This window comes from Arvicanthis niloticus, chromosome 18, assembly GCF_011762505.2.
Source record: "Arvicanthis niloticus isolate mArvNil1 chromosome 18, mArvNil1.pat.X, whole genome shotgun sequence".
Lineage (NCBI taxonomy): Eukaryota > Metazoa > Chordata > Mammalia > Rodentia > Muridae > Arvicanthis > Arvicanthis niloticus.
The window spans coordinates 15,305,650-15,325,747 of NC_047675.1; the positions used below are offsets into that span (position 1 = coordinate 15,305,650).

The 20,098-nt window shown below is 48.4% G+C and overlaps 1 protein-coding gene across 2 annotated transcripts in view; it reads right to left on the reverse strand.

Moving 5' to 3' along the window:
- Znf423 (zinc finger protein 423) overlaps positions 1 to 20,098 on the reverse strand; it is a 297,120-nt gene that overhangs the window by 184,056 nt on the left and 92,966 nt on the right. For both annotated transcript variants that reach the window (XM_076915562.1, XM_034522804.2), the window contains exon 3: positions 13,012 to 13,212. In XM_076915562.1, coding sequence (XP_076771677.1) covers positions 13,012 to 13,212 — 201 coding nt within the window. The remainder of the gene's footprint in view (positions 1 to 13,011; positions 13,213 to 20,098) is intronic.

Genomic DNA, 20,098 nt, shown 5'->3' on the forward strand with positions numbered 1-20,098 from the left:
AGTAAAGTGTTTGCCATGCAAACATGAGGACCATAGTCGGATCCCTTGCATCCACGGAGAAGTGGGCCTGGCACATATCTGTAACTCCAGTGCTTGGGTGCACAGAAACAGACAAGTCCTGGATGCTTGCGGGCCGGCCAACCAGCCTATTGAAAACAGTAGGCTCCAGTTTCAGTAAAAGACTCAGTCTCCAAAAGACAATTGGAGGACAATCTAGAAAGACACTCAACATCAACCTCTGACCTCCACATGTACACACAGGTGCACATGCATTCACATATACATACATGTTCACACATACGAACTCCTATGCCACATCCAAAAGGAAAGGAAAGATAACTGTAAAGCAGCAGAATGCATCACCCAGGTGGTCAGCACACGACCTTCCACGGTCTTCTCAATAACTCATCCCAACCACAGGGTTCTGCAGCCAGGACTATATGGGTTGGTGACCCTTGTCTTCACCTTCTGCTCCGCAGTGCTCTCATGGGCCACCAACTAACCCTGTAGTCTGACTAGGGAGGGGGGTGCTGCATGTGAACCCCACAGGATGTAACCATAGTGTTTCTTCTGCTTGTGGCCTACCTCCAAGCCAGCACACCACGTCCTACATCAAGGAGCAATGGCAGTTTTTCATCTTCTGGAGAGTATTCTCACTCTCAAGCAGAGGCCACTAGACATTTGTCCTAGCCACAGGTGCCCTGGGCTATCATTTTGCTTCTACATATTTATTTCCATCATCTGTCTCAATACCAGGGCTACTAAAGCATTTCCTTGGTTGCCACTGTGTCCCTGATACCTAGCTAAAGCCGCTGCAGACCAAAGGAGACATCTAGCCACAAGCCTAGGTAGGCCCTTCCAGGTACCCAATGATGAATGAACCAATTCAATACCACTCAAGCAGCACCTAAGATGTCATCTAGGAAATGTCTCCCAAGCACCTACTATGCGTCGGGCTCTTCTGTGAGATCAGAGAGACACAAAGATGAGAAGGACAGAGACAAAGGCAGAGACAAGAATCCAAAGGGAAAAAAATTTAATTAATAATTTCTAATAACAGCTACCGGGAGGGAAATTAAATGGTATGGTTCAGCAGAGAATGAAGGGAAATGGGGAAGAGGTAACTTCAAAGAAACGCAACGCCTAAAAGGAAGTGAAGGAGAGACCACATGTAGCATGGAGAGATGATACAAGGTCCCTATCAGTACAGAGCTTCCTGACTCTTATGTGGAGACACAGTTGGAAGGGAGAGGTGGGCCAGGTCATCAGGGTAGATGCAGTGCAGGGGAGAAAGGTCAGGTCTGAGCAGCTCTGAGAACCACTGGGAGCCATGCCTAGGATGAGGTTAGGTATCCATGGCAACATCTCACCTGAGCCAGCTTCCCTTCCTCCACCCACCACCACCCAGACCCTGGGTGGGCTTCAGTAGGTCCTAGCAGGTCTGTGTTTGTCACCCTAACACTTGCTAGTGCCAAGAGATTCAGGAAATCTCTTGGAGAGACCCAAACTTTCCACACACAGGGTGGCAGAGTGAAGGGACAAACTGCTACGAGAATTCCTCAAGGCAGCCAGCCCTTTGCCTCCCCCTGGCTTAGACTCTCCACCGTCTCTTTCCTCCTGTGCCCCAGAGCCATGATGTCATTTCCAAAGGCAGAAGATTCCAGCCAGTCAGCTCCACACTGAGACTGTTTAACACAAAGGGACACATTTTATAATCTCCGTATGTTCCCCTGAGCTGGAGCCTGGAGCATGGACACACTGCCAAATGCTTCAACCAAGAATCCCGTTTTATTTAGGCCAGCGCTGGGGCTATGCTTCAGATGGCCTTGTTCTTTTCTATCCCGAGCCCTGCCTCCTCGGCCTGTCCCTTCTCAATAGGAGCTACAAGAAGACTTGTCTATGTTCAGAGGCCGCAGAGCCCAGGAAAGGTGGAATCACACTGTGCACGAACCCCTGCTGGCTGCTCGCCTTGAACTGCATGCCCCAGCAGGAGGGAAATAAATTTGGTTGGTTTCTCATTTTGTTTGGGATGTTCTTTATTTTGTTGTGTTAGGGTGTCATTTCAAGGATGCCAATCAAAGTTTGGAACAATCTGGAGAGGGAAAAAATAATCAAATAAACAAGAACCCATTCCTGGGTCGCTCCCCACTTCCCACACTCTACCGCTGCAACTTCTGATGCCCGGTAGCCCGGCTTGCAAAGACTATACCACCAACCAGGAAGTAGTTTCTCCCTCAGAGGCATGGTCCATGTGGCTTTCAGAATTGGCTCTGATTCTGTCCCTTGGAATACTGAAGTCAGCAGTTCTATCCCTGCTTCTTCTTGTCACTGGTACATGGCTTTGACAGAGTCTACCTTACCCAGAAGCAACAGTAAAGCAATGAGCCTTTCCTCACATGACAGCAGCAGGCTCCAGGGTAGCTATGGTGCTGGTAACCAAACCTAGAGCTTGCTAGGGAAGCACCCACCACTGAGCTACACCTCCAGCTGCAGCCATATCCTAGCTCTTCCCGGAGCTCACAGCACCGTCTGGAATCTTCCCTGTCACTCTAGGTCAAAGAGAAGTTCTTTCTGTCTTTGAGCTGTTGCCAGCTGCCAACATCTGCCCTGGTTTACTACACCAGCAGCACCTTACTTCCTCTGGGACAGCTTGACATGGCCTGAGCCAACAGTCCTGGCACTCACCACAAGCGGGAGATACAGGGAGACTGAGTCCAGCAGCCTTCACCACAGTCCCTTGATTTCAGCAGATTGCCCTACTTGACAGAAGCAAGACTGGGCTTGGCTTGCTGACCCTGACCACCAAGTGATCTCCACTTCTTAATTTGCAGCCATGACTCAGGCCTCCCTTCTCTGTCTTTTGACATCATGGGAACATAGGGGACACTGCCTGTTGTATATTCTTTGATACGGCCTGGGTCTAACCTTTCTGCTCTGTTCCTTGTTCCACTCCGCTCATGCTGGCCTTGAACACTTCACCTATACCACAGAGGCTAAGGGCTGACAGGCTCCGTTTAAGAGGCCCCCTGGTGGTAAGAGGCTAGGCAATATGGAAGAAAACCTCTCTACAAAGGTGGGAACCCCACAGGCTCTGAATGACAAAAGATCAGAAGACCTCAGGTGCCTGTGAGCCTGTGCCAGACATATGCAAGTAACCATGAATTGGGTAAAAGCTCATGCTTTCCTGGCCACATGGAAGCTGCCATGACGATTAACAGATATCCCAAGCTATAGTCAAGTGATCACCTCCATTGGACCATCACCCTGGGCCAGTCTTGCCTTACTACCAGGTCAGCCCAAATCAGAGTTCTGGTTGGGTTTTTTGTTGTTGTTGTTGTTTGTTTGTTTGTTTTTGTTTTTGTTTTATGAGATCTGGTTGGTTTTGAATGAATAGTTCTGCAGGCCCAAATGGGCTGATATTAAGGCTAAAAGGATTCTACCATCCAAAATGTCCACATCAGCTTTAGGGATGATGTGCAAAGCAAAGTAAGTCACCTTGACAGGTTCCCCACAACCTGGCGCAGGGCTAGGCTCTCAGTCTTTTACACTTGATTGCATTAGAATTCTCACCTCTGGAAGAGGATGCCCATGTTGCCTGGTCTCCACCTCCTCAACTTCTACACCAACATGGAGCTGCTGACTTCCTACACTAAGCCAACTGAATGCTCGTGACTGTCTCCCATGGCACAGCATGTGTCCATCTGTTCTGCAACAGTGAAGATCAGGAATGAGTGATTCCTGGTCTTGCCTGTTCCACTGGGTATCTACCTTAGGACATCTAGCCTGACCATTGAAAAGAAGCCACATGCTCTACTGAGACTGCTGAGTTGGGAGGGTAGTCGCCTGTGGGTACTAAGGTCACCTTGCTTGTTTGTTTGTCTGTTTTTCGAGACAGGGTTTTTCTGTGTAGCCCTGGCTGTCTTGGAACTCACTCTGTAGACCAGGCTGGCCTCGAACTCAGAAATCTGCCTGCCTCTGCCTCCCAAGTGCTGGGATTCAAGGCGTGTGCCACCACTGCCCAGCTGCAAGGACACCTTGCAAGAAAGACTTGGGGTGGTATCCTCAGGCCCTGAAGAACAAGGTGTGAAACCAGCCTTACTTCTTAGTTTCCTGGGCTAGTGGGTCTGTGATCTGCTTGCCATTTGGGTTGAGTCTCCAAATTACATTAACTAGAGACCTATTATGTGCCAGGCAACTGAACAGGTTATTCAAATAACTCCACTTTCCAGCACAGGCTATGCATTCCTTCCAGCTAGAAAGAGATGAGCACATAAATACACATAAGGACACTCATGTGTGTGCACAGTATGTTCACCATCTTTACTTGTCTTCTGAAAATTTCCAAACTGCAACAGATAAGAGACGGTTAGACTCGGACCTCATCAGGTCACATGGGCAACTAGCCTGGTACCAGGTTAGGTTCGGACCTCGTGGTCTAGTTGAGACCAAGCACAGGAAGCCAACAAAAGCTTTGAGACTTCGTGAGAGAAGGCAAGATTCTCCCGTTAAGGAGAGATCTGGGCCACTGCACTCCCTGGAACTCTCTGCCCTGCTCATTTGGGCCAGTCCTAGCCAGTGTCTTCAGAAGGCCCACCTCATGCCAACTGTTGCACCCTGGGCCACCAAAGCAAGTTCAGTGATGCTAAAGCTTAGTAAAGCAGCTAGTATAGCAGCCAGGAGGGAAAGGATTAAAGACATGTCTTTACTTGGGAGAGTCTCAAGTCCACTAGACCAGCACATGTACACAGATTTCCCCATGGTCCACTGGAGCGCTGTCTTCTATAAGAGTGGTAGATTTGTCAGGCAGCTGTGAAGATGAACAACCAGACAGTTGCACTCACTCTGTGTAGTTGAGTCAAGGGGAGGATGTACTATAGATGTTCTTCTATCACAATCTGCATCCCAGGTGCTCCAGAGGGACCCCCCCCCCCCCCAGTGCATGCTAAGTAACACTTGTGAGATGAAGACGGACATTCTGTTCATTTCAAACCTTCCTTCCAGGACACCATAATCGAAACTCTACCATACCCAGGCACAGTGCATACAGTATCTGTGGTGATTACCCAGAATTCAAAGCACCTTAACTTAGGTGTCTTCATGTTCATCTTGACATAGGCACCCCTTTACCATTTAGAAGCTACATAGCCCACTGTGGCAAAATCAGCAAGTATCTTATGGAGTATCTACTGTGTGCTCTGGCCACAGGCAAAGGCGACCTTAAGAACAGAAAAGAGAACAAGATCCAAGCCTGGACATCAAAGAACATCAGGAGCAAGATGGGCTGGCAAGCTTTCTGATCTTTGCCAATCTGGTAGGTTAAAAACGGCATTTCCCTGTGGCTTAAATATATAGTTTTCTTATTATAAACGGAGCTCCGAATCTTTTTAAATGTTTAAGATCCCACTAGTATTTCTTTTTCTGGTTCCATTTCTATCCTTTGCACATGGGAGATATTCAAAATATCTAACCACCAGTGTGGTGCCAGCCAATCAGAGCGGGCACTGGCCTTCGGCAGTGCTGTCATCTCCAGTGGCTTTGGCTGTGGCTCAGCCTAGGCCCTGCCTGGTTTTCTGCTGATTTATTGACTATTTGCTTACAGAAGCTCCTGACACATTGAGGAAAACATCCTTTGCCCGTGATATGTGTTGTGTTTGATTTACTATGGCAAGTGTAAAGCAATATTACAGTTTTGGTTTTTATATCGTTTGATGTTTCTATCTCCTGTTTTATGGCTTCTAGGTCTGAGGTTATAGTTAGAGAGGCCCTACTCACCCTGGCCCTATTAAATTGATTTCCTAATTCTCCTATGTTTTCTTTTAGTATTTTTAAGTTTTCTTTTTCTATTTAGAACCCGGATCCCCATGTGATTTACTTTGGCCTAAGGAGTAAGGGAGGTCCAGTTTCCTTTTATTTCAGGATAGCCACCCTGCTAATCTTAGTCCCAATTCTTGAGCAACCCATGTATCCTCGTGCCTTAAGTTCCAACCATGTTTGGACATATGGGCTTGTCTCCAGTCTCCTGCTCTGTCCCTGGACACTTAGAAGCCACTGGCTCCAGCCCAAGCTGACCTGGGTACCACCCCTGCCACACTCCTTTCCCTGAGCCCTCCCTCCTGCCTGTGCTTCACCCCCAGATCTCAGGAACTGTAATCTGTTCATGGCTGAACAAAGCCACTCCACCCCAACTGGCTAACATTAGGTTAATAAAGGAGGAACTGAACCTTTCCAGCCAATGGCCTGCCTCTTCCTTCTCTTCTCTTCTCTTCTCTTCTCTTCTCTTCTCTTCTCTTCTCTTCTCTTCTCTTTCTTGTGCCATTCAGTAGTCAATCTTGTCTGTTTTCCCCAACCCCAATACATATGTATGTCATTTCACTGGGTTTGTGTCTCTGGCTTCTATACATTTGGTAGCTATTATCACTCCTTGCTCTGTTCTTTAACCAGATACTATCTGTACACAGGAAAGCTCCTGATTCAAGAGACTGTGCTCAAGCCCCCAAGGCCTTCTGTGCTGCTTGGTGTTGTTCCTCACAGTTGGAAGAAAGTCACACCCTGCATCTGTATGTTTGGTAGCACACTGCCCAGTGGCTGGCTCCATCTCTTCTCTGTATGACACACTCGGAACCAGTACGTGGGATGCCCCAAGCCATTAGTGCAGGGAGGGACCTTGATGCTGTTAGAGCAAGAATGAGGCCTAAGCTGGCACATAAAGCTGAGCCCTGGCCAGCGGCAGACAGGAACAAGGCCAGCAGAGGTGCCAGTTTTTGTGCAGCCCCAGACCTGTAATTGGGACCCACAGGTCACTCTGGCTACAACTGAACAAACCAGGGCCTAATTAACTTTCCCCTTGGCTTCTGCTACAGCCATATCTCACCTTTACCAGAAGAGAATGGCTGGCCTTTCAGAGGGGCTGGGAACAGCCCTGGGTCCCCAGGAAGAGGCAACAATAATAACCCAAGAACATAGCTTTTGAAACAGTCTCCACTTGTGTTTTTGTGGTTGGGCCTCTAGGAAAGCTGTGTCCACAGTTGGATTCGGAACGCTACACAGTCTCCAGCCTGTGTGCTTGCAGCAAACAAGTCAGACCTTGTGAGTCTCCTGTTCTTTCCATATTTATCGTTCTGGGTAAGCTCCTTCAACTCTGAGCCTCAGTTACTCAGTGTATAAATTGAGAACAAATTGGAAAACTCCTGACTCTTGCTAGGATTGTTGTAGAGACTACATGGAGAGCATTCATTCATTCATTCATTCAGCAATCATATATTAAGTACCTCTGTCTGCTAGGTGCTGGATTGAAATATAATGGAACACAAGCAACGTGGCTCTTGTCCTCATGAAGCTTAATGAGGGACATGGACAGTAAATGGTGAACACTGTAACAGGCTCCCTATAGAAACTAACAGGGGCATGGACCACAGGCATGTGGTTACAGAGAGAACAATCAGGGAAGGTGGTAGGGGCTATGTTTCAGGCAGTATCACAGGGCCTTGTATGCAGTAAGAGCTAAATATGTGCAGAGTGGTAGGAGACATCAGTCCATAGTGTAGCATATGGAAAGAAGTATTTGCTTATTTTTTCACTCTGAGCGCCAAGGGCATGATGGGCCTCAGCCCTGCTTCTCTTTAGCTATCATGTAGCCTGGACAAAGCCAGAGATGAGAGGATGCCAGCAAAAGGGAAGAATCAGGCTCAGGTCAGCACCAGTCCTGCAGGCTTTGTCTATTGCATGGAACGTGTCTCTACAGCTTCATATTAGACCCCATGGTCTTTCTACAGAGACTGCACCTGCCTGCCCTTCCCTGTAATGAAAAGCCAGATATACCAGCTGATCCTTTAGCAAAGAGGCCACTACCTCTAAAAGCCATCAGTAGCTCAGCTCAGGAATTGGGATTGTTGCAGGGCAGGATTGACAGCCAGCTTTGGGCACTATCAGAAGAATCACTGGGAAAGTCAGTTTTAAAATGTTACAATGGCATAGATAGAGCACCCAGCATCCTCGGGAGGGCAGCCTCATTCAATTAGGCCAAAGCAACGGTCAGCTGAAATCACAGACTAGCCTCACAAGGTAGCACTGGTGCCAGGAAATGATAAAAGATTCTATCTGAATCTAGACTAAAGGTCCATAGTGATCAGCTTCAATGGCACATAAACATTGGAAGCTGCCCCTGGCCAAATGGAAGCTGCTCCTGCAGAGCCCCAGGCAGTGCCCAGAGACACTTTCTGAAGTCACTGGAGTCCCCCACCTCCCTGCTATAACCGTTCCTAGCACTTTCATGGCCAGAACATCACATCACAAATAGTGTTTGGGTACATTTCAGCCCTCTTCCTGTTCCAATGCTATTTAAGACAGCAGAGTCTGAATTAGTGGGGATTTTCCATAAACTGCAATTCAAAGGGCTATCAAATGCATGGCATCTCCTAAGAGGGGGCCCGCATGTCACATCTACTAGGCACAGCAGGCCAGCACACTGCCATGTCAACACTATAGAGACTCACCCTGTTCACAGGATGAGACACCCGTCCCAGCCACCCGAGCTTCCTCCCCTCGAACACTACTACATGAAAGCAAGAAGCCCACTCTCCCACCCCACCCCAAAAAGACACTGCACAGTGACCTGAGAATCTACCCAGAAAAAAAGTTAAAGACTAACCAGGCAATGCTGTTGGTTCTTGGTGTGTGCTTATAACCCCAGCATGGAGATAGGGTATCTGCTTCCCCTTGGCCAGGGGCTGGAGAAAAGTAAAGACAAGAGCAAACAGAGAACATCAGACTTTTCTTTGTTTTCTCACAGCCTAGAAATGCACACATTCCCTCTGTGTATTGGGGACAGGGGCACAGAACTTCCTTTTAAGTTCATGCTTCAACAAACAGATAGGCCAAACATGGCCACTCCTGCCACGGAACAACGACACCTTCTGAGGCACTAACCAATAATGAAGATTCCTCAGGTAGAGGCCTAGGCGCCAGGTAGGGTCATCCTTAAGACTCTCGTTGTCACCTTTCCACAGAAAGCTCCCCTTCCCTGTGTGTCCCCCTTCACCTGGGTTGGTCCCCAGTACCTGCAACTCTTTCCTCCCATGCTACTGATGCCAAGTACTGTCCCTTCCATTTCTACTCCCGATGCTTTAGATAGAAGAGATTCATGTTATGGATCAGAGATGTCCCCTAAAGGCTTATGTGCTGGGTTCTGGGTTGCCAGCTAATGGAGTTTTGGGAAGTGATTATGAAAACTCTGACCTAACTTATGGATTCATCATATAATAGAATTACTGAGGGATGGGCCTAATTCTGGGATGTGAATCACTGAGGGATGCCCTGAAAGCATGTACCATGCCCAATTTATGCATTTTCTCTCCCTTCTCCCAACCCTTCCCCCTGCCTTCTTCCTGGCTGTCGAGAGGAACAGACTTCCCCTGCCGCATCCTTCTCCCGTGATGTTCCGTCTTATCATGGTCCAGAAACAACAGAGTCGAATAACCAAGGACTGAAATCTCTGAAACTGGGAACCAAAAGAAATCCTTCCACATTTAACCTGTGTTGCTCTGGTGCTTGATCACAGCAAAGAAAATCTGACTGACACAGGTCCCACTGCCAAGAAAGTTTTAAGTCAACTCCACTCAAGACGACCCAGCCCTCACCCTGGAGCAGCAGCCCAGTAGCTAAAGTGCTTGACATGAAAACTCAAGGAACTTAATTTAATCCCTAGCACTCCACCAAAAGGCTGGTCACGGTGGCAACACCTGTAATCCCAGGGCTCAGAAGGCAGAGGCAGGTGGATCTGTGGCACTCGCTGGCCATCTAGCTACCATCACCTAAACAACAAAAATCAGCTGCCAGTGAAAGACCCTGTCATAAAAAAATGAGAAATGACAACCCAGGTTGAGCACTGGCCTTCACACATACATATGCACAAATGTACACACATGTACACACATGTAAACACACACACACACACACACACACACACACACACACACACGCTTTTTTTCCAAGACAGGGAGGGTATAATAGAGTCCTGGCTGTCCTAGACTTGCTTTGTAGACCAGGCTGACCTTGAACTCACAGAGCTCCACCTGCCTCTGCCTCTTGAGTGCCAGGATTAAAGCCACCATGCCTGGCCACATATATGTGATTTTTAAAACAACCATTTCCCATGAACACACCCATCAGAGCCCTCCACTCCTGCCATGCCAGCTTTATAAATGGGCTCCCCTTTCTCCACATCCCAGGAGCGCTGGCTTCTACAAAGGACAAGACTTCCATTCTCAGAGGGCAGACATCAGGAAACACAGGTAGTACTGCCCTTGACCCCCAAATTTTCAACAGGGAGAACTTTGGGTCCAACAGTCTCTGGTATGTATTGTGTTCCTTCCCTCCCTCTAGGAAGGGAGGAGCTAGAGAGAACACCAATGGCTAAAGGCCAGTAACCTAAGCAGGCTGATGACACAATGAACCATCATAAAACCCCAGGAGGCTGGGGATCAAGAGTTTCTAAAGATGAGTAGCAGAGAGTGGTGTCCAAAGGGCAGGAAGCTCCGGGCTCCTTCCCTACACCTCATCCCACAGCTCTGTGTTCACATTCTCCAGAACACCTTTTAGAGCAAGCTGGCATTTACAGAAAAAGTGTTTCCTTGAGTTCTCTCAGCCACTTTGGCAAACTGTTCAAATCCAACGTAAGGGAGTACAGGACCCCAGTTTAGTTTCTTGGTTAGAAACACAGGCACAGCCAAAGTTTGTGGTTCATATTGAAAGTGGAAGAACAGTGCAGAACTGAGCCCTCGATCCAGAGCATCCAAGGCTGTCTCTGATCAGGCAGTGTCACGGCTGGATTAGATCAGAGCCCACTGCTCAGCCGGCTGGCCGCTGGTGGGGAGAAATCCTTACCCTTGATATGTGTGTGCTCTGTGCCAAGTGCCGAGTGGGAGAATCAATTAGACACTGAGGGTTTTTTCCTTTTTCAGATAAAACTAAGCATAAGACTACTTTTTTGACAGGATGGTCACTCAGCAGAGCCCTGGAGCTGCCAGACACACCAGCATGGACCTCTCTGGGATGTCTTTCCCCAGAGTGGACACACCAGCATCATCTTCTGCACAGCATGCAGTGGGGAGGAGGGCTGGTGACACCATCAGCTGATCAACAGTGAGCCCAGCCAAGGAAACTAAGCTACTGAATCTTGTTTGTTTATTGGTCATTGGTTGGTGTTTTTGAGACAGGGTTTCTCTGTGTAGCCCTGGCTGTCCTGGGAACTCGCTCTGTGGATCAGGCTGGCCTTAAACTCAGAGATCTGCCTGCCTCTGCCTCCCAAGTGCTGAGATCAAAGACCTGTGCCACCACCACCAGGCTATTGCTACTGTACTTTTTACATAATTTTATATAGTACAAAAGCAGAAACCAAGTTCCCCATGACATCTTTATGCTAAAGCCCGATCAATGCATGAAACAGAACTGGTAAAGTGAACTAGCCAGGATACCAAAGTACCTCAGAATGAAAGGCTACATTCTCCACACACAACAGCCCTGCAATGCAGGAAGCAACTGGAGTGTATGGCACACCCCAGGTAGGGGAGGGTTTTGGGGGTAAGGCCCAAACAATAATCAGTGGTTCGTTTCTGTGATCCTACAAGTCCTAGGGAGAGTCCTGCACGTGTCTTATCCATGTTAGGGATGCGCTCAGCTAGGGTGATAATGAATTTCTCCAGGATGCTTTTAAGCAAGGTCACTACTTACACTCTAACTCCCTTCCAATGCTCCAGGTTTTGGGGGTGTTCCTAGATATCACATATCACATCCCAATGGAGGTCGTTAGTGGGGTCCTGTTAGGAAGTAGGCAGGGCTACAGTAGGCACCACCAACATCAATACCAAGGCACCCTGCAAACAGATGGCTGCAGAGTTCAGCCTGCTGGAGGCAACCCGCTGAAGCAGTTAGCCGCTGACTTATTTGTAACACAGACCTCAGCTCTGGTGCTTGCCTCTCCCCACCTCTGCTCCTGAGTCTCGTGATTTCTTCTCCACACAGAAACACCAGCATTGTTAAGAGCATGGTAGATGGGCATGAGATTCAAGTTGATGCTGAGAGCTGAAGGAAGGAGATGTTTGTGATGGATAGGGTCCCTTCCCGGGGGGTTCTGTAGAGATGGGAAACACTTCTCAGCAGAGGCCCAGCCATACCTAAGGGCCTTTAAGAACAGGCTAAGCAAGAGGTTTGAGTTTCAAGCTACTTCCTCTCAGTAAATTTGAACCCCAAGTGGGTGACAGTCTCCAGGGCTTTAGAAAATGGACCTGAGATTTAAAGGTCCTTTTCCCAAAACTTGCATCCAAAGGATTTGACTGATGACCATGATGAAATGCAGGGTTGTGAAGAGCCCAGAAATGTACGAGTGGCTGGCACACCCCAAGGCATGTTCCCAGCTCCCTACCCACCAGAAAGAGAGAGCATGTACTGTGCTGAGCCTTAAGTGACTCCTCATGACACCGTGTCCCAGCATACCTCCAAAGTGTTGGATGCCTTCGGAATAGAGCTGTTGCTACCTCTAGCACTTCTCTTGCTCATGAGGAGCACACCAAGCCCAGAGGTAGACCTGGGTCTCTATTGCACAGGTTGGCCTTGATCTTTGAAATTCCCCCATCCCACCACAAGTCCTTCCACACAGCTCACTGCTTTGCATGGCTTTCCACACTTAAGCTGCTTAACCTTGCACTAACAACCTCTTAATTGCTAGGTTTCCAAAACGCTTTCTATAAATGCGAGGACTCACCCACTTACAGCCCGTATACTGTGGAGTAGGGTAAGGTGGTACCTCTACCTAATTTCTGCTTGCCAGGATGCTGTGGCTTTTATTTTTAATTTTATTTAAAAGAGGATACAGGGTACCCAAGACACCACAATAAAATGACATTAACTGTAAAATTACATTATTAATTCTTTAATCTCACTTGAGGCTTCAAGCTGTTGCTATGTCCAATTATCCGTGTAACCACCTGTCAGAATCCCGGCGCTATTTAGCATTACCTCCAGGACAGCGGTGGGCCCGGTGGTCCGTCAGGTCTGCCAGAGACTCGAAGTCCTGCTGACAGTGATCGCAGGTGTAAATTGACTCATCTTCCACGTCTTCATCGTCCTCATTTCTCTCCTCTTGACTTGTCACGCTGTTCCTGTCTTCCAGCGCGCGGCTGGTTTTCCGATCACACTCTGGCTCTCCTTCTAGGCCTCCTGCCAACAGGAAGAATACAGTCCACATCAGCCGACGGGGTCTCGGGAAAGGGGTTTAAAAGAATCACCCAGTATTTATTGCGATACATTTAATTACTCTACCGCCTGGGGTCCATTATTCTCGACACCTCTCAGTATATTAATATATTGGGGAGAAGGGGGCTGTAGCATGTGGTGCAGTAATTCTCAACTAGATTCTTTAATTCGTGGCGCAAATCTTCTAGGAGGACTTCCTGTCATCTTCCCTCTATGCATGGCTGCTGGGGGTTGTAACCCCTCAGGGAAGTGAGAAAGCTTTAGCATTTGTTTCCTAAAAAAATCCAGTTCTACAACATACCTCTCTGTAGCCCGCACAGCCGCACCCAGCACACCCATTTTCCCCTGAAGTCCTCCTACTACAGTTTAGAACGGGAACCTCTCAGCCACCGGGGCCCTCCACACAACAAATCTCCCAGGTCCCTGCAAATGGCCTGTCTCTGGAAAAAAAGAAAGGGCATGAAGTTGACGGATCCAAGATGGCTAAATCCAAAACTTGAATGAAGCTAGCCATGGTGGCACAGGCCAGCAATCTCCGCGTTAGAAAATTCCCAGTTCAAGGCCAAAGGGAGCGACCTAATGACTTAGCAGCCAGTCTGGGCGGAATGAAGCCCTGACTCAACAAAAGAAAGCAAAGACCACAAAAAGCCTGAACAGATCCAGCCATTCCTGGGTGACCAGGGAGCCACCTAGACAGTAAACACCAGGCTTGGATGATGGTAGCGGTTTCTGTAAGATTAACAACTGCTCTGGACGTAACCCTATGCGGTGAGCCTGTGGAGGAGAAACCCTGCATTCACAGGCTCAGCAAATCCATGATTCTGAGTGCAGAGCCCCATTTCACAGGCTCACACTCCAGAGCATGGTAAAGGGCCTCAGGTCATGTGCTGCAGCAATTTGCAGAGAGGGACAGCTTCGGGAGTTCCATGTCAAAGCAGGGCCTTCCCATATCCAGAGGAGGTGTAACATCTCAGCACCATCCATTCCCTGACCTCTGTCTACCTTATAGCCCCACACATCTGTGGGGACAGAGAATAGCCTCAATCTTAGCAATCAACAGACCTTGTAAAGCAACACACAGAAAGAAAAAAAATAACACAGTAAACATACTACACATGCTAGGATCCCTCATAAATGTCAGTGGATTAAGTGTGCCCGTTAAAATACAGAAATCCTTGGGTTGGAAAACCCAAGTGCATCCCTTTCTATACACAATTGTCCTAAAACATAGGTCAGAAACTGGCAGCGCTGACCTAAGTCAATGAAAAAGGCCACTGCCATGCATAAATGTATTTATGCAAATATATATGCATGCATGTGTATGTGCATATATGCCTGCACATAACTGTAACCAAAAAAGACTTAGCAAACAACCTTTACATTCCCCAGGGCTAGTGACCAAAGCATCAGAGAGACGCGAAGCCAAGAACCCATTCAATTTGAGGTGCAAAGCGCAGACCCATAAATATTTCAATTTAGAAACAGATGATGTTATAAGGGCTCTATTTCTCCTGTCTGCAAAGAACATACATTTCCAAACCCCCAGCATCAAGAACCTGGGAACACAAATCAGCTCATTGGAGAGCCAGCTGCTGCCTTCCATGGCAGGGAGGAGTGTAGGACGCACGGCAGAGGCAGTAAAAATCAATGCTTCCATTTGTGGCCCATCAAAACATCTCTCTTCTTACCAATTAAGGGATGTACAATTTTTAGGTTCTTTTATTACCAGAACAAGCCAACTCCCGGCAATACAGAAATCCCATTAAAAGCATATTTATCTCAGGGAATCTGATCCACAGCAGCAACAGCGATGTGAGAAACAGAAAGTGAAGAAATAAAACATATCATTCAGAGCCCCTGAAATTATCATCATCACAGAGCGTACTTACACAGGCAAGCACCGCTCTCTGAAACGCTAGTTCACTGTCTCTTTCCTTAATTTAAAAACAAAAACAAAGAAAACCTTCTGTAGAGGATTTAAACGAGTCATAATTCCAGCATTATCTGCTCTACCAACTCTCTAGATAGTAAGCTACACTCCACACCAAGCCTTTGCTGCTTTACTTAACACACAGTTTAATAGACATATTTAAATTACCCCCTTGTTATTTTTTTTTTTTTTGCGCCATATTTACTTGGCAATTTTAGCTGTAATAGCTCAGTGAATCCGCAATTGGAACCACAAACACTACACTGCATTTGATCTCTTTAAATCTGGTACATCCTGTTGAATCGGGAGTACATAAATCAGAATGTCAGCCCTCAGTTTTTATAAGGCAAAAACCCATAAAGGCGTCCAAGAGTATAAAAAGCTGTCTTAAGAAACTGTCACCTCCTCTATGTCTGGCTGCTAATGGGAAGGCAGGGCGGCTGTGCAGAAAGGGGCAAGAAGGAGGCAAGGGGCAGAAGCAGAAGTCAGCTTGGGGTAGACAGAGGCCCAGACCTCCCCAATCCAGCCTCCCAGGGTGAAAAGCTCTCCAGCCTGACCTTCAAGGAAAGTAAAGCTGAGAGAAGAGTGTCAGACAGTTCAAGTTCTGAGAAAGAGACTTTCTCTTAAGACCCAGCACCCAAGGACCCTGAAACAACAACAACACTCTCTGGTCCTGGGCAGGACACCCTATAGAGTCTCCTTTCAAGTAAGGACTCTTACTGGGTGGTGGTGGTGGTGTACACCTTTAATCCCAGCACTCAGGAGGCAGAGGCAGGAAGATCTCTGAGTCTGAGGCCAGCCTGGTCTACAAAGCAAGTTCCAGGACAGCCAGGGCTACACAGAAAGGTTTTGTCTCAAAAACCAACAACAACAGAAAAAAAAAAGAGGAAAGGAAGGAAGGAAGGAAGGAAGGAAGGAAGGAAGGAAGGAAGGAAAGAGAAGTAGAAAAAGAGGAGGAGGAGGAAGAGAAGGAGGAAGAGGAGGAAGAGAAAGAACCCTACTTTCCTATTCAGCAGCACTAGAATCTCACCAGAAGGGGAAAAGAATGAAAAAGGTTTTTTTTCTTTTCTTTTTTTTTTTTAAGATTTATTTAATCATTTCATGTATTTGAGTGCTCTATTTGCATGCACAACTACAGGTCAGAAGAAGGCATCAGATCCCATTACAGATGGTTGTGAGCCACCATGTGGTTGCTGGGAATTGAACTCAGGACCTCAGGACGAGCAGACACTGAGCCATCTCTACAGCCTGTCTTTTCTTTTTTTCTTTTTCTTTTTTTTTTTTTTTTTTTTTGTTTTGTTTTTGTTTTTTTATTTTTGTGTTTTTTGTTTTTTTTTTTTTTTCCAAGACAGGGTTTCTCTGTGTAGCCCTGGCTGTCCTGGAACTCACTCTGTAGACCAGGCTGACCTCGAACTCAGAAATCCGCCTGCCTCTGCCTCCCAAGTGCTAGGATTAAAGGCGTGGGCCACCACCGCCCGGCTGTCTTTTCTTTTTTTAAGAGAAGAAAACAGAGGCTCCTCGAGTCACCACAGGCTATACAAGAAATGGAGCCTATACTGTTCAACTGTTGAGACATCAGCTCTCAGAGGTACAAGGCTCTGGGGCCAACATCCTCCCTGGAGCAATCTGTGGCTTCTCTATCCTGGATCCACCGGGATCAGCTGCACAAGTCTCTAGGGTCAGATGTCTGGCTTTCCCTACTTCTGTGACCCCGTTCATCTAGTCAGGGATTGTCCTGCCAGTCCCAACTAGCCTATTGGTCTCCACTCTGAGACTGCATATGGCTAGAACAAGCACAAGAGATAGATGTCCAGGCATATCCAAGTCCCTACCAACTGCCACCCCTGTTTCTAGCACAGTGTCCTCCTGGCTTCAACTGAAGCTGACCTACAGGCCCCTCCAGCCACCCAGGGATCAGATACACCACTCAGCAAGCTGGGAAAGGGCAGCCTGCTGGTTTCTCCTCTGTTGAGGCCTCTGGGCTTGTGAGCAAAGCTGTTAGCTCCTTTCCCTCCCAGCCAACTCTGGTTCTCCCAGATGCCATCAACAGCAGCTAAAGCCTTGAACAGGGAAAATCCAAGCTACAAGGACTTTGCACAGAGCTACTACTCCCTTGTGGCCCCATGCATGGGACGGGAAACCAAATGAGCCAGAAACCACTGCCTTCCCAATCCAAATGGACACCTGCCTCTACTTCCCAGGCCTCATGCTCCACCACAGACAACTCAGTTTGACACTTTCTCGGTTTTGCCCAGGAAGCCATCAAGACAGAAGCTGGAATTAACTGAAGCTCTGTGGGATGCCCACCGCCTTCCATGCATAAGCCAGCTGAGGAGTGTTACAAGCAGTTGCCACCCCGTCCCCATAGGTTAGTCAAGGCCGGAAGGGAAGGGGCGGGACCACCACACTGTCTGCCCACAGCAGAAACAAACAACCAGCCAAGGGTTAAGAAACGTGTACATGCCACCAAAGCCACTTGGAAGGCCTGACTGGCCACATGGGCCTTTCAGTTCCACGAACGGTCCAGCTGCCTCTGCCTAGAACCTAACACTTCCTGCTCCCTCGAAGCCAAGGTATCTTTTCCTCTCACCAACCTAACTCAATTCCCTGCACAGACCCAGGCCCTCTGCCAGCCCTGCCCCCTTGCCGTAAGAGTACTTGGTACGGAGGCTGCTCGTATGGACCAGTTTGCTCTTTCTCTCTCATCCACTGTGGCAGTCTGCATTTTCCAGAGACACCAAAATAGCGCTCATTCTATCTGGCCCTCTACAGTGAGTCCTTGACCCTGCACCCATCAAGAAGGAAGAACCCACTTCCCTCCACAGCCCCTCCTCAGGATGGCAGCTTTGGCAAGCCCCTAACCAAGAGAGTACAATGGAATTGACACACAGAGACTGAGGCTAGGAGGCGGAGCTTGGAGCTTCCCAGCAGGTCCCCTGGGATACTCCCACTGGGAATAAAGCTGCCAGACCGAGAAGCCCAAGGTTAGCACAGCTTCCACTTAACCCCCAGCCTCTGGTACCAACCACCAGCCATGGCGACACACCAGTTCAGACTTCCAACCCTGAGAAGACTTCTGACAGCTGTAGCTCTGGCCTAGTTACTCGTTGTAGTAACTAGGCAGAGCTTGCCCATCAACCATGGGGTGTGGCTATGGGTATGGCTATGGGTGTGGCTGCAGCTGCTTCTGCTCACTGCCACACCCCTGCCTTTGGTGCAAATAGCACATAATAGGCACTCAGTAAGTGCTGAGCGTGTGGGAAAAGGAATTGGTTTCAAAGAAGCAAGTTTGTGTCTATAAGGGTGGGGGCATAAGAAAAACAAACGTCACAGCTCTGTTTAGTGGATAGTATTAAGTGGGACCACACAAAGATGCCATCTTTTAAATTGAAGAACTCAAATATTGCTGATCTCAAAGCATCCAGCCTATCTGTACAGAGAGCCTTCCCCGTCGCACTAGACTCTGGCTTCTTGCACACACCCCTACCATGCTACTCCACCCTATAAAACACAACCCCTGAACCAAAAGATGTAGACTGGAGGTCTCTGGTAACAGAGGCCATGACACACCCTGCTTCTCAGTAGAAAGCTAGTTCCTTTATCCCACCAAGCCACAGTCCTCCTCAGGATGACCATGTGAGGGAGGACCACAGTCTCTCAAGAAAGCAACACACAGCCCAAGAAGTGGCAGGGAGGGAGCAACGGTTTGCCAAAGGTAGAGCAAGATGAGCCAGCCTCCCCAGCAGGGGGAATCTTGGGGTCCTCTGCCTAAGGCTTCCTTGACATGATAGCTTGATGCCTAGATACCATGGCAACCCCAAGTTTCAGACAGGGAAGCAAACTACATTAGGAGGACCCCAGAAGAGACAGCTCTGTACTCCAGAGCCCCAACTAACCACTGCACAGGGCATTAAAGGAGTGTGTGTGCAGGGAGGGGGTGATACCTGAGGAAGGGCTGAAGGGAAAACAAGCAGCTGTGCTTGCCCAGTGTTGAAAAACAGCAGGGGAAAGTCTGGCACTATGGGTCTGGGAGACTTCCTGGCCTCCTGACCTGGGACTGCTGGGGCTCCTCAGCCTCCTCAGCACCTAAGGGCGGCTGAGACAGACTGAGCAGGAGTCATCAGAGACTGAAGCACCTGTCCCAGTCCTGGCCAATGCACTGCTCCAAGATGGGGGCCTCTTTTCTTCCCAGGAGGAACTGTAAAACCAGCTTTCAGGTACAGAGCCCTGAGTACCCTGAGAACCTTCAAGAACCATGGAGAAGGCCTGTCTTTGGGACTGCCGGTGGTCTGAGCACCATGTAATGGACGCAGGAGACTGCAATATGCCAATGGCAGAGCTAGAGAGAATGTATCAGTGCCAGCAATCACAGGCCTTCGTTCACTCTCCCTTCCCCCATAAATGCCTCCTGAGTGCCCGGTTTGTGGCAGGCATAACATACACATGTTTGCTACAAGTGTACTTCCTAGCCCTGTTTATCTTGGTGGTCTCAAAGCCCACAAAAAGCCCAGCATACCAAATGGAAAAAGAAAAAAAAAAAAGACAAGTAATAAATGTGTGGGCAAATGAGTGAGGAGGTGAATGGCAGAAGGGAAGATGGAGCAGAAATATGGGTTACACAGACAGCTCAAGACGACCCCCTGCTACATGTGACCTCAGAAGTGTCCCCCTGAGCCCCTAGTTCCTGCTGCACCCACAAGGCCCTGAGTGGGACCCGCAGCATCTGTTCCCGCCACAGCAAGCAGAGAGCAACACTAGCTAAACGGACAGCCACGGGAGGATGTGAGACCAGCTAAGCCCCACCTACCAATAAGTACACCAGCCTAGTGGAGTTCTAAGGGGGGAGGGGGTGGAGTGAGAGCAGGCAAAGGCAGAAAGAAGGATCACAGGAAGAGGAGGCCTGGGAATAAGAAAAGGGCC